This window comes from Aedes albopictus, chromosome 1 (genome assembly GCF_035046485.1).
Source record: "Aedes albopictus strain Foshan chromosome 1, AalbF5, whole genome shotgun sequence".
Classification (NCBI taxonomy): Eukaryota; Metazoa; Arthropoda; class Insecta; order Diptera; family Culicidae; genus Aedes; species Aedes albopictus.
The window spans coordinates 73,356,862-73,370,741 of record NC_085136.1 but is presented as its reverse complement, the minus strand read 5'-3'; the positions used below and the strand labels follow the sequence as shown (position 1 = coordinate 73,370,741).

General features: G+C 46.5%; 1 protein-coding gene across 2 annotated transcripts; it reads right to left on the bottom strand.

Moving 5' to 3' along the window:
• Window positions 1-1,654: 1,654 nt before the first annotated feature.
• Window positions 1,655-12,760, bottom strand: LOC109422126 (uncharacterized). Of its 2 annotated transcripts, none has more exons than XM_019696758.3 (4): window positions 12,615-12,760; window positions 12,271-12,555; window positions 11,626-12,206; window positions 1,655-3,089 (listed from the first exon to the last, which is right to left on the bottom strand). In XM_019696758.3, exons 2-4 carry the CDS (start codon window positions 12,549-12,551, stop codon window positions 1,741-1,743), a joined length of 2,211 nt encoding a protein of 736 aa, XP_019552303.3. In that variant the 5' UTR covers window positions 12,552-12,555; window positions 12,615-12,760; the 3' UTR covers window positions 1,655-1,740. The 2 variants fall into 2 exon arrangements, with proteins under 2 accessions (XP_019552303.3, XP_019552304.3); XM_019696759.3 differs by having other exon boundaries at window positions 12,271-12,552; window positions 12,615-12,739.
• Between the last annotated feature and the right edge of the window lie 1,120 nt (window positions 12,761-13,880).

The window sequence follows — 13,880 nt, the reverse complement described above, 5'->3', positions numbered from 1 at the left end:
CCGGTAATACTGCCTCCTCCCAAATCTTGGTAATGACCCAGTGTAGTGCTCTCACCAGTGCTTCTCCACCGTATTTTAGAAGCTCGCTTGGTAGTTGATCTGCTCCAGCGGCTTTGTTGTTTTTCAACCGGCCAACCTCCTCTTCAATTTCTTGGAGGTTAGGGGCTGGAAATCTTTCGTCCTGCGCACGTACTCCTAGATCTGTTACCGCGCCACCTTCGGTGCTTGCAACGTCGCCATTGAGGTACTCATCGTAATGCTGTCGCCACCTCTCGCCCACCTCACGCTCGCCCGTGAGAATATTCCCGTGATTTTATCTCGGCACTTGTGGCACAAAGCCTCTGCGCGAGCGGTTCAGCTCCTCGTAAAACTTTCGTGTGTCCTTAACGCGGTACAGCTCTTCCATCGCTTCGCGATCTCGTTCTTTCTGCTGGCGCTTCTTCATCCGGAAGACTGAGTCCTGCCTGTTCTGCGCCTGTCTGTAATGTGCTTCATTCGCTCGCGTACGATGTTGCAGCATTCTCGCCCATGCTGCATTCTTCTCGTTTTTCACATTCGCCGTCGTACCAGTCGTTTCTGTGATTCGGAGTCGCGAAGCCTAGTGTTGTAGCCGAGGTACTACGTATGGCGGATCGGATGTCCCTCCAGCCATCTTCAAGTGTAGCTGCGCCAAGCTGCTCTTCCGTTGGTAGGGCCACTGCTAACGGCTGCGCGTAGTCTTGAGCCACTTCTACGTTACGCAGTTAATGGCACAAATGTCCCAAATGGAGGATAACGTGCCTCTTGAGCCGACCTTCTGATACGTTACGCAGTTGCTCGATGTTGAGCCGCGGCGTTCGACTTCGACGCGTAGTGATAACTGTCGAAAGTTTTGAGCTCATGCATACAGCGACTAAGAAGTGATCCGAATCTATATTCGCACTGCGGTATGTGCGGACATTGATTATATCCGAGAAGAATTTACCGTCGATTAGAACGTGGTCGATTTGGTTTTCTGTTTGATGGCCGGGTGATCTCCAGGTGGCAATGTGGATATCTTTGCGAGGGAAGAAGGTGCTTCGGACTACCATACCACGGGAGGCTGCAAAGTTTACGCATCGCTGGCCGTTATCATTCGATACGGCGTGCAGGCTGTTTCTCCCGATTGCCGGTCTGTGCATTTCCTCCCTTCCTACCTGCGCGTTCATGTCGCCGACAATGATTTTCACGTCACGCGGCGAGCAACCATCGTATGTTTGCTCTAACTGCGCGTAGAACGCTTCTTTCTCGCCATCAAGTCTCTCTTCGTGTGGGCAGTGGACGTTGGTGATGCTGTAGTTGAAGAAACGGCCCTGTAGTTGTTTTTAAATCTCCAAAATACCGTTGGCAAGCTGGAACAGAAGGATAACTTGAACATCATCCCGAAAACTTATATTCTTGGAACCTTCTTCTTCTTCTTAATGGCTCTACGTTCTCACTGGAACTTGGTCTGTCTCTCTTCAACTTACCCGCATAAACGATAACCATAAGACGTGCTTAACCACCCATGCGAGATACAATTCGAACAGTATGCGGTATAGTTGAACCGTCTGCTTTACAGTTTTGTGTATGGTGTATGTGTGAGGTCAGATTGATACGGAACTTTCTCAAATAATAATTGTAGATTGTGCAGCGATTAAGTTTACTCTAAAGCGATGTTTTTTTTTGTCAAATGCATAAAAGCTCTAAGCATAACTGCTGCATAACTATCGATCTTACAAGCTATATGTCGTCTTCCATTTCCTGGGATTTATCCTTGAAGAACACCCTCAAGATGGCCCTTTCCAACAGGTTCGGATTCTGCTTCACGAACAAAGCGTTCCCCGCGCTACTTTCCCCACTGGTGAAAGACTCGCCATCATCCAGCTGCTGCTGCTGCTGCGGCTGGCAACCTTCTTCAGTTTTTATCACTTTGGAAACAGTAGACAGCCCCCGACCTAGGCCATCATCCGTGTCGCCACAGTGCGTGGCCAACGGAGCGAATACTGCCCGGGCCAGTGTCCACAGCCGCGCATCGTACATCTTCTTCTGGGCCCAATACTTGACCACGTCGAAGTCCCGATCGTCCGCATCGCACCGTTCCTGCTGTTGGATTTCCCGGATCAGCTCCTCCATGACCGATTCCGGCGAGCCTTCGCCGAGCATCTCCGTCAGGTAGTCGTTCATGCTGAAGTCATCCTGGGACTGGTCGTACGTGGACGACGATGACGCCGGGCAGCTTTGCCGGTCCTCGTCGGACGTGTCCTCCGTCATGGTGTAGATCGAATGAAGGAATGTAACAATCTTCTCTTTCTTGCTGTTATCGAACAACTTCGAACCACGGAAGTTCAACCGAGGGTCCATATAGAGGGCTGCCTTGTATGGTGCCAGATCTTCCAGCATTCGCTGGCGTTCCTCCATACTCTTGAGGATGGAATTTTTGAATCGATTGATGGGCAAGCGACGTACCCTTCCGTACGCTAGGAGCCACTGCAGATGGAAATCGCTGAGACCGCAGCTGGCGATCCGATTCGCACAATCGTACAACGGTTCGAAGGCCGTCACAAACTCCTCGATGAAGTCCCAGTGCAAGTACAAAGCTAATCCTGGACATTTCACTGTGAACTCCTCGTAGAAAGCTCGGTCGTCCATCAGAGCCTTCATCATGAAGTACGTCCCAAATCCGTAGTTGCTCTTATCAGGGATGTTCGGATATTGGCCCTGCCAGGACTGGATGTACGTTTTATGCTCCTCAAGGCGAAAGCTCTTCACCATCTCAACGATCTCCTCGACTACGTCGGCGCATTCCTGGGTCGCTTCCGTGGCCACCATACTGAGCATGTGTCGCCCACACTGGAGCACATTGGCGTCAGTCAGCGAGGCGTTATACTGATCTAAAATTTCAACGAACTTGGAATCGTCCGTTTCGTTCGTGTGCTCTTCCGGAACAGGTTCCGGATTCAGGTTCACCCGGCCGTTATCAATTGAGATCGTGTAGATTTGCCACTGTTCTAGACCGCAGCGTTCCTTAATTCGGTTCACTTTATCTTCAAGATCTAGACACGTGGTTGTTTCGTCCAGAAAGATGACACCTGCAGACGGAAAGGATAAAACAGAGATATAATAAAAGCTTTATTAATAAGGGGCGCCAGTATATTACGTGGACATTTTAGAGGGGGAAATGGAAGTTTGGGAAGGCCACATTTGTCCACAGAAAGAACTGTACTGCGACGAAGAAATGTTCTTGATCCTTAAGAACGACTGCAGATAAGATAACTGAAGAAATAGGAGGCCTTGGACCGATCCAGTTTTTAGTAGTAGGCTATGAAACACCTAGCTACTCCGCCATGACAGTTGTTAAGGTCATTCCACTACAAACCTTCAAACAGTTAACACATACTTAATAAAGCTAGTTTAAATTGTTCAAGCTCCGTTCCATTCTTTCGCCCATCTGAAGAGAACCTCCTTTAGGTTATGGGCTCGTCTTTGAAAGAAGGTTCCGGCATCCCGCAGCTGACTGGACCAAACTATGAAAATTGGAAGTTCCGAGTCAAGCTTTACCTGGATGCGGCGGAAGTATCGACGGTGTTGAAGGCAGAAGCTCCAGCTGAACATGATGCGTCAAGAGCGAAGTGGGACCAGATGGACAGGAAGGCGAAGTCGTTGCTGGTCGGATTTTTATCGGATGAATGCCTGGAAGTAGTCCGAGAGAAGAAAACCGCTTGGTTGATGTGGAAGGCCCTCGAAGAAACGTTTGCGAAGCGCTCCGTGACTAGTCAAACCCTTTTGAGGAAGCAGCTCGCAAGATTACGCATGAAGGAGAGATCATCTATGCGAAACCATTTCGTGGCGTTCGACGACCTTATCCGGCAATTGAAATGTGCTGGTGCCAAGCTGGAGGAAAGTGACTTGGTGTCACAGCTGTTTCTGACCCTCCCGGATAGCTACGACCCCCTGGTGACAGCGCTCGAGAACCTGGATGAGAAGAACCTGACTCTGGAAACAGTGAAGCAGCGGCTGCTAACTGAAGAGTCGAAGCAGGTCGATCGTCAGGATTGCGTTAGCGATGACAACGGTGCGGCGTTCGTTGGAGGGAAGAAGCATGACAAGAAGAAGTTCACCCGGGAATTCCATGGTAAGTGTCACCGGTGCAAGAAATCGGGCCATATGAAGAAGGACTGTCCCTTCACACTTAAATTCAGAAATTGATCTCGGTAAACGGTTTGCCGAGAATCCAACAGCTGATATCTCGGTAAAGTATTTGCTGATTCTCGGTAAAATTTTTACCGAGATTTCGGTAAACCATTACCGAGTCTCGGTGAACTTTGCCGAGATCTCGGTAAAAAGTTGGATTGCCGAGATCTCGGCAAAGTTTTAACGACATCTCGGTAAAACTTTTACCGAGATTCAGTAAAAATAATTACCGGATTCTCGGCTGTTGGATTCTCGGCAATCCGTTTGCTGAGGTCGGCGATTTAATTTAAGTGTGTTGAAGAGATCCGATGGAAACGCTCATTCTGCGGTCGGGAATAGGAAGGAAGTTGCTTTTATGGGAAGAACCGAACATCCGAAGGCATTAAATGGATGAAGAATCTCGTTCTGCGTAGACTCGGGCTGCAGTGACCACCTGGTTAACGAGTCAAGCCATCTGACGTATTTGCGAAGCTTGAAGGAACCGTTCGTCGTTGAAGTCGCGAAAGAAGGTGTGTCCCTGATTGGCAAGTCGGTTGGAGAATTGATCGGGCTGTCCAACAAGAGTGTGGAGTTTCGCACGGAGAACGTTATTTTCATTCCGGAACTGAGAGAAAATTTACTTTCGGTGACGAAGCTTTCTCAAGCCGGAATTGATGTCCTGTTCACCGGCCAAGGTGGTGTCGAGCGTGCGGAATTCAAGCTCAATGGTGAAATCATTGGCGTGGCTTACTTGAAAGGTAATTTGTATCAATTAGAACTGCAAGTTGGAAATACGGGACAAGCGAACATCAGCACGGTGGAGGCAAGCCGGCTGTGGCATCGGCGGCTAGGACATGCTAGTCAACAAGCGATGGAAAGTATTGCAAGTCACGAGATGGCGACGGGTTTCACGAAGAAGATAGACCGCATAGGCTTCTGTAATACGTGCATAATGGGTACGCAGTGCCGTGAGCCGTTTGATGGAGTTCGTGAAAAGGCCAGTTGTCCACTGGAACGAGTGCACTCGGACGTGTGCGGGCCGATCGATATACCAGCCTGGGATGGTTCAAGATTTTTTGTTTCCTTCATCGATGATTGGACGCATTTGGCGATGGTTTATCCCTGAGAGAGAGGAGACAGCTCACTGACAGCGCCGATGTTTACATTTCTTCTTCTTATTTCTTTTTACAATTTTGTGTGCCGCACAATGGTTTGAAAATTTATTATTGGTCAAAACTTTTTTGCATATTGAGTTTGCTGCGACAGAGCATGGAAAATAAATGGATTTGTTGCGCTGGTAGAGGAAAATTGATCATCATCATTTTATCTTTTTTTAATTTCAACAAACGGGGCGAGTTTTTATTAAAATATTTTACATATTGGGCCACTCCACACCATCAATGTGCGATTTTCAGCTCGGTTCGCGGTGACAGTTTATGACGGGTCCTCCTTGACATTAAGTAGCACGCAATCGAAGCCAGCTGTCTCCTCTCTCTCAGGTTTATCCTATCTAGCGGAAGAGTGAAGCCTTCGGCTGTTTCAAGGAGTATGAAGCAATGGTCACCACCCACTGGCAATCCAGGATCTGCAAGTTGAGTGTCGACCAAGGCCGTGAGTATTTTTCCAATGAGCAGAAGCAGTACTACTGAAAGAGGGGAATCCAAGTTCAACCGACGGTGGCGTTGAAACGAGTAGATCGGTCGTTTCAAATATAAACGATATTTCAATTTGCGCCTGGAATATAGGCATCAATGAGGGAGTGCTCGAAGCAATGTTTTAAAGATGTGTAGGTTATTTACACGGTAGATCGGTAGAAGATATTGGAGGAGAAAAAGCGATCAACAGGAAACCCGGAACAGCTGATGATTGCTCACGGGAAAATTTTTTGTACGGAAAAGGAATTCCAGACATAAACAGGAAACCCTTGAATTATGGAAATCAATGTAGAATGAGAATAGAAGAGGTTTCTTGGTTGGTCTGGGAGATCGAGAAGGTCTTTCCCATTTGGACCACTGAGCCGAAAATAGTAAAAAGTTTTAAGTGCAGTGAGAATAGTCGAAGTAAAATTAAAGTGTGTTAAAGAGAAGAAAATTGAAAAGAAAAGAAAGCTTAAATAATTTAAAATAAATGTTTTTTTTTCCAGAGTTTTTTAAACAAAAGTTTCTAAAGATTTCGAACAAGAAAATCGTGAGTCGCGCGATACAAAAGTGTAACGAAAAGTAAACTTAACTTAATTGAAATGATGGAGAAAAAAAGTGATTAATAATTTTTGTTAATGATTTTATAGAAGAGAAGCGAGGTATATCGTGAGTCGTAGCAGAAGAAAACTAAAAGAAAATAAGGTGAAGAACAGGTAATTTGGCTGAAATGATTATTAAGTGTGTGATCGGTTCTGATGGACGTTTTATTTGTGTAGCCACAATCAGGTGGCGAATCCGTTTGGGGTTCCTGGCCACGAAGTCGGAAGCCAGGACCAGTGAGGCAAGGTGCGAATACGAGGGCGTTACCGTGCAGTTCCAGACTCCGAAGAAAGTGCTCGGTAAAGTGGTTTTAGCGTGATCACCCTGGGTGTACCGACCGCCTCGGTGCATTCGGAGAGCGTTGGTTCATCGTGGAATAGTGCTCGGCCCACGTGCGTCACAACCACCAACCCGTGATCGCTACATCGTGGAGGATCCAAAGGGGGAAAGTTTTCCCAACGCCAGTGTGATCACCCTGGCTCACGTCCGGAAAACAGAGGTTATCCGTGGAAAATACCACCCACCGACGCCGAAGGAACGAAGATCACGTGCTTCATCGTCAAAATTCCGATCGTGGTGTGTAGCGCCGCCTCTACTCGCCTCGGGTCGACTCGCCTCGCCACCACCCATCCCACCTCTAGCCATCTGGTCACGAGAGATCTCCACCCGTCTCGTCTGCTGAAGTTTGCTTCGCTGCGGGCGCCCTGTGCTACAACCACAAATATCGTCCGGCGCCGAAGCACAAAGACGATCGTGAACCCTAGCATCGCCTCTCCTCATCTCGCCTAGAGTTGTCTTGCCACGGGGTAGTTGCTCCCGTCGCTCGTCTACCGAAGAGTGGCTTCGTTGTGGACGCCAGCCGCATTCACTTCCACCAGCATCCGACGACAACCAGTGCTACGACGATCGCACTTTCGTGGAGCATCCAGGTCGATCGTCGTCGGTAGTCACCACGGTGACGAGAGCACCCCAAGAGGGTTACGGCTAGGTATCGAAACGTCATCAAACTGTAAGTACCGAAAAGCTGACACACACCATCACACAACACGAGTAGGGACCTTTTATTGTGAATAGTAGGGGAAGAAAACAGAGTAGAGGGGTAGGAAGACTCACGTACAGAACACAACACAGAGGGGAGTGACGTCACGAGCAGGGACTGAGTGACCATCGAGAAGTTCGGTACCGTAGGCTAGCGACTTGCTCCGGGAGAACTCTCGATGGTTGGTCAGTAAGTAGCTAGCTCTTGCAGGATATAGAGCAGGGGAATGCATGTCTTTTTTTTTCTTAAAAAAAAAACGAATACGAAATTTTAAAACATTTAAGCGGACTTTTCTCTTTTTTGATTTTTAAACGGGTCTTTGAATAAATTTTAAACTTTTCTCTATGCAACATAATAACTAAGATATTCTTTTGGATGAACGAATAGAAACGGAATAGTGGGAATTATTAGTGATGTACCGAATAGTACTATTCGGCCTTCGGCCGAATACCGAATATTTAAAATTTAATTATTCGGCGTAACGAATATTCGGCCGTATATTCGGCCGAATAGTTGGTCAGATATTCGGCCGATTTTCTTGTTAAAAATCTCATGAAATTATTATGGATGGCAAGATCGTTTACAAGGAAGTATAATTTGACAGCCATGATCTTCAGAAACGTTTTTACATCAAAGAAAAGGTAACTTTTCTCAAATAAAATGCCCCGAAATCCACTTTACAATTAATTGAATTCTTGATTCAGCGTGTTGTTGCTATGTTTAGTCATTATTCGGCCTATTCGGCATATTCGGCCGAATAATACATTTAATATTCGGCTAAACGAATATTCGGCAAAATCGAAAAAAGGCTGATATTCGGCCCGAATATTCGGCCGGCCGAATATTCGGTACATCACTAGGAATTATTTGGACGGGAATTTGGGAAATAGAGGACAGAATCGTGGGAATTGTTTCTGATGGGAGTTTTGGGAAATACAAGAAGAAGGATCCTGTTTTGGGCAAAACCATAGCTAGCTGGGCACAGTTGATCGGAGGTCTTGGCAGACTACTTGGTCGTCTGGCGCAAAAGCCAGGAACTTAAGGACCCCTATCAGGATCCTCCTTACAGCGTACTCTCCGCAACTAAACGGTGTCGCCGAACGCTTCAATCGAACCCTGGTCGAAAAGGTAAGGTCGATGTTAATTGATTCCAAGATGCCCAAGCGAATGTGGTCGGAGGCGGCTCTAACGGACACATACATGTTGAATCGGAGTCCTACAACGGCAATTGATGGTAACGTAACTTCACTGGAACTGTGGACGAAATCCAAACCGGACCTGAGCAAGCTTCGAATATTTGGGTGCAAGGCCATGATGTGGATTCCAAACCAGCTGAGGAAGAAGTTAGATCCGAAAAGCCGTGAGACAGTCATGATTGGGTATGCGCCCAATGGATATCGCTTGTGGGACAACTCGTCGAGGAAGGTAATAATTGCAAGAGACGAGAAGTTCGATGAGGAAAGTTTTCCGTTCGCTGATGATGATGATGCAACCACGTCATCAGCCAGAGGTGGAGTAACTGAATTCTCCAAGACCGGTTGCAGCTGAGGTTGAAGATCTGAACGTTGATGGTGAAAACTCAGAAGATTAATTCGAAGAATCAAGATCAGAATTTCGAAATCCTGGGGCGCTCCCTTCGCAAAAAAAGACGTGAAGACTGTACAGAGTCAACCACGAGGTGCAGCGAACGGGAGCGCAGGCTCCCAGGTAAAGCTATACAATTTTTTTACGGGATTCAGGGCATCCGCTGCTGCTGATAATTTTGCGTCTTCAGATCTGCCAACTACAATGAGATCGAGCATCGTGACGACAAGGACGCCTGACTGGAAGCGATCAACGACGAGTTGCAATCCATGGCGGACAACAAGGTGTGGAATTTCGTCCCGTGCCCAGCCGGAGTGAAGCTGCTGAGATCGAAATGGGTGTTCTGCGTGAAAGAGGACGCGGATGGGAATGTCGTCCGGCATAAAGCCAGGCTGGTCGTCAAGGGATTCCTTCAAAAGCCAGGAGTCGATTACCACGAGACGTACGCACCAGTGGCCAAACTGACGACAATCCGAGTTGAACTGGCGGTGGCTTTGCAGAAAGGATACCTGGTTCATCAAATGGACATCAAAACTGCTTTCTTGCACGGGGAACTGAAGGAGGATATATTCATGGCGGTTCCAGATGGCGTTAGAGCAGCTCCAGGATTGGTGTGCCACCTTCGGAAGTCCTTGTACGGATTGAAACAGAGCCCGCGATGTTGGAACGAGAAGCTGAATGACGTCTTGTTGAAGCTTGGATTGAAACGATCGCAACACGATTACTGTGTTTACACACGGATCAACGAGAGGGGGAGCGACGTGGTCTACGTGATCCTGTATGTCGACGACCTGCTGATAATCGGAGAACTTTTGAAGACAATCGTAGAGTTGAAGAAGAAGCTATTCCATTACCTCCGGATGACCGATTGTGGAGAAGCGAAGCACTTCCTCGGAATGAAGATTATGTACGAGTTTCCATGCATGATTGCAACCCTACCAGAACTCCTGGGTTCCTAGACGAGCTGGAATTGAAGAAGGACTTGAACTGCCGTTCTAAGCATATCTGTACCATGTTCAAAAATGTGCAACTGAGAAAACTGCGATTAAAATTAATATCGTATTTTTCTAATTGACCAATAACTACAGTACCACAACGGCACATGCAGCTGTATTTCTATTAAAATGGATTATATCTGAAGTGGAATCAGTGAAGTTGCCTTTTTTAGCGCAAAAAAAACATTTCAATTTTGAATAAATAGTTCCCAGCGGGACAGTTATGCTATGAAACACAACGCAAATTTGAAATTCCCACGCATACTTTTCGCAGTCTTTGGCTGTATTTCTTTTAGTGGGACAGATATGCTTGGAAATGCAACAATGGGACAATATGGCTTGGTATTTATTTTCAAAATTTCAGAACAAACTAAGGACTTTTACAAGTTTACATGAAAATACACATACAATTATGCCGATAGGATGAAAAAAGTGAAAAATGATGAAAATCAACATGGGACAGATATGCTTAGAACGGCAGTGAACAGCATCCTTAAAGCGGTGATTCCTGGATCGTGTAGTATTGTTAGACGGTTTCTGAATCATAACAACTGACATCCGAAGCAGACTTATTAGGATATAAGTGTTATGTCAAGATAGATAACCGGCTAATGAGATCCACAGAGCCTAATCCCCTTTGGCATTCCGATTGCCCGGGGTAGATGAAATTTTCCAGCATGTTTTGCTGAGAAGTGCCAAAGCTCTATAATAATAATAATAATAATTATAATAATAATGATGATGAAATCGAACAGGTCCACAGGAGTCGATCGCATATCAGCTGAGACGCTCAAATCTGATCCCGTAGTATCAGTATCCGCATAACTGCTGCATCAATTATTCTGCAACACATGGGAAACCGCGATATTTCTGGCCGACTGGATGCAAGGCGACTTAGTAAAGGGCTGACTGTATGCGATAATTGGCGGGGCATCATACTGTGTATCGTTCTCAAAGTCCTCTGCAAAGTGATCCTTAACCGGATAAAGAAGATTGACGCAACTCTCCGACGGCAGCAAGCAGGATTCCGTGCTGGACGATTCTACGTGGACCATATTGTCACGTTCCGTATCATCCTGGAGCAAATCAATGAGTTCCAAGAGTCTCTCTACCTGGTGTTTATTGATTACGAAAAAGCTTTCGACCGTCTCAAACACGGAAACAAGTGGGAAGCCCTCAGGTGCAAGGGTCTCCCTGAGACAGTCTTGTTAGCGATCACCACGCCAGAGTCCTGCATTAACGCGGTAAGGGCTAAATTACTGTGAGGGGTGCACACTGTTGTCGCAAAGTCATGTCGAGCACCTTCGCAGCTGTCCTCAAAACATTTGTAGAGAGGGACCTAGCGCTTGGTTGCCTTTCTAAGCTATAAGATCATTTCACCGGTACGAGTACGTCTGATACTGCGTATATCGACTCTCAAATTAGTCAGCATGTCGTAGCGCTCATCATCGCTTTCAGATCCTCCGAGTACTTGGTTAAAACCTATAGGAATACTTTTGTTAACCCATGCGCTGCCCTTGTTGGCCTGTTATCTTCATGAGTTTGTTTTTGCCAAACAAATGTTTCATTGTTTGCTGTAATGCGCGCTGAAACTTACCCAACGTTTGTCGGCAGATGTGGCTATCCTCTCTCATGAAAGAACAGGTGACCCGCACCACGTACTGTCCATCTCTGCTCATGGTTCCATGCAGCTGCAGTGCCACCATCCGGCCGTTCATTCCCTCGCAGATCATCTTCTGCATCTGATTGGCCGTCCGGTCCACAATGTCCCGCATCTTGGCCTCATCCATAGGGTACATCTTGAATGTTCGCACCTGGGGCATGATAATGTCCTCCATCCCCTGCCAGGACACGCAATCCAGTGGCAGGCCGTGGGTTGTTACCAACCGTACCATTCCGCACAGAAACCGGAATTTGCTTACTTTGGTCGTCACATGCTCTTCGTCCGGTTTTACGGCCGGTGGTGGATCTTCCGTGTCCAGTCGACGCAGGTCCAGCCGTATGCAATCAGCCGGGTGGTGGGTCATCATATGCCGCAGAAAGTTTCCCGCATTGAACTTCATCAGCGGCTGCTTGTAGTTGCAGTCGCCTCCCAGGGTACACACGTAGTCAAAATCCGTTTTCTTCACAATCGCCAGCAGCTTGTTTTTGATGAAACCCTTGACCTTTGACACTTTTCTAAAATTATCACAAAATTTGCGCATTAATTCAAGAAAACAATAACACAAAAACTAAACCTCACTGAATTTTGCCTCTCATGACGGCTGGATGTCGACTTTCCTGTTTCTGGATTCGTGTACTAACCGTCGGGTGCTTTTTCTCCGCGACCTCCTCCTTCCCCAAAACCAACGTGCGGTACTTTTCCGGGTGGAACGCTTCCAAATGCCGGCTAAAATTGTCCACATTGAACCGGTTGACCGATTGTGTGTAGATGCAGTTCGGAATGGCTTGGCATTTGAAGCCGCGGTCGGTTTTGTTGACGATGGTTAGGATCCTTCGCTCCAAAGCGGCCAGATCGTCCATTCTGCTGAAATTGTAATTCTACAATAAATTTATTGCTACGTTGCGTTTTTATCAATAAATTACCTCTTTTATGCAGAGAAAATCAACTTTTTTTCAACTTTACGCGGAACAAACTGTTTTGTTGTTGCTTTTTGATGCGAATAATGGGTCACAACAAAATCCGATGACACTGCACGAAAAAGCGCGAATACAGTGGCGACCATACTGAACGAAACCGATTTCATGCGGTTAGGGAAGATTCAAATATTACGTCCATCGTTTTTCGGGATTTCTAGACCCCCCACTCCCCCCTCTGTCACGCACTTTTCCTATTGACCAATCCAAATTCCTGTGCACGCTAACTCACACCGACACAGCGGCTGTGTTGGTCGCTCTCAAATCGACCCTCTTTACATGCCGCACATTTTGTGTGTTGCATGGGTCGTACACATTCATGTGTTCGGGTGCATGAAGTCTTGTCATGTGTGGAAAACACACATTCTGTGGAACGCCCGGAATATGGAATCCGCTTCCATATTAGTTTTTGTTTATGAAATTTAGAAAAAAAGATTCAATTTTCATGATTTTCAGAGATTATTTCCATCGAATAGCTGAAGCAGTTGAAAATGCGTCAAAAACCATTTCCATTTCCATCTGCTTTCCAGCTCTTCGATGGAAAAAACCCCGAAAATCCACCTCATGTTTACATGTGCCAAACTGTTTGGCCGCGGCTCGGGAGACGTTTGACTGTTCCGTTTCCACCGAGCCGCACAAAAATGAGTATGAGGCCGGGAACACATGGAATGTGTGTGGCGCGCACACATTTTAAACACATTCGGTCGTTTGTGCATGTGTTGCAGCGCTCTGTGCGTTGCCAACACAGCCGATGAGCGAGAAAAAAATAGCGTGTGTGGTAGTGGTTTGTGTTCAGATTTCCCGTGTTAATCTATCTGTAAGAACTTTGTAAACATCTTTTGTGCTCACGTATATGGATAGGCTTGCATTAGGTTTCGTGAGACATTTTTTGGAGAACTCAATACCCAATACACGTACTGTCACACTTTTATAGACCCCCCCCCCTCCCCCAAATGATGGACGTAATTTTTGAACGTTCCCTTATCAAGCCGCCCGCTCGGAAGTTTAAACTACCTAGATTCAACACTGAAATAAATTTTGTTGTTGTTTCCACCGAATCCATGGTAAAATTAAGAACTGTACCAACAATTTTCAACCGAATGCAAAATTCTGTTAATTGTACTGAAACATTGTCAATATTATCATGCGTGAAGTACCATTGACTAAAAACATTCTTGATGTTACTATTTTGACATTGTATTTTTGACCATGTTT

What these genes read in the sequence shown, in the direction of transcription:
- LOC109422126 (XM_019696758.3), bottom strand. Translation starts at nt 12,551, where the DNA reads ATGGACGATCTGGCCGCTTTGGAGCGAAGGATCCTAACCATCGTCAAC. An exon ending in GTCATGAGAGGCAAAATTCA is followed by an intron (nt 12,207 to 12,270) that starts GTGAGGTTTAGT and finishes TGATAATTTTAG; the next exon opens with AAAAGTGTCAAAGGTCAAGG. An exon ending in CATCTGCCGACAAACGTTGG is followed by an intron (nt 3,090 to 11,625) that starts GTAAGTTTCAGC and finishes TTCCGTCTGCAG; the next exon opens with GTGTCATCTTTCTGGACGAA.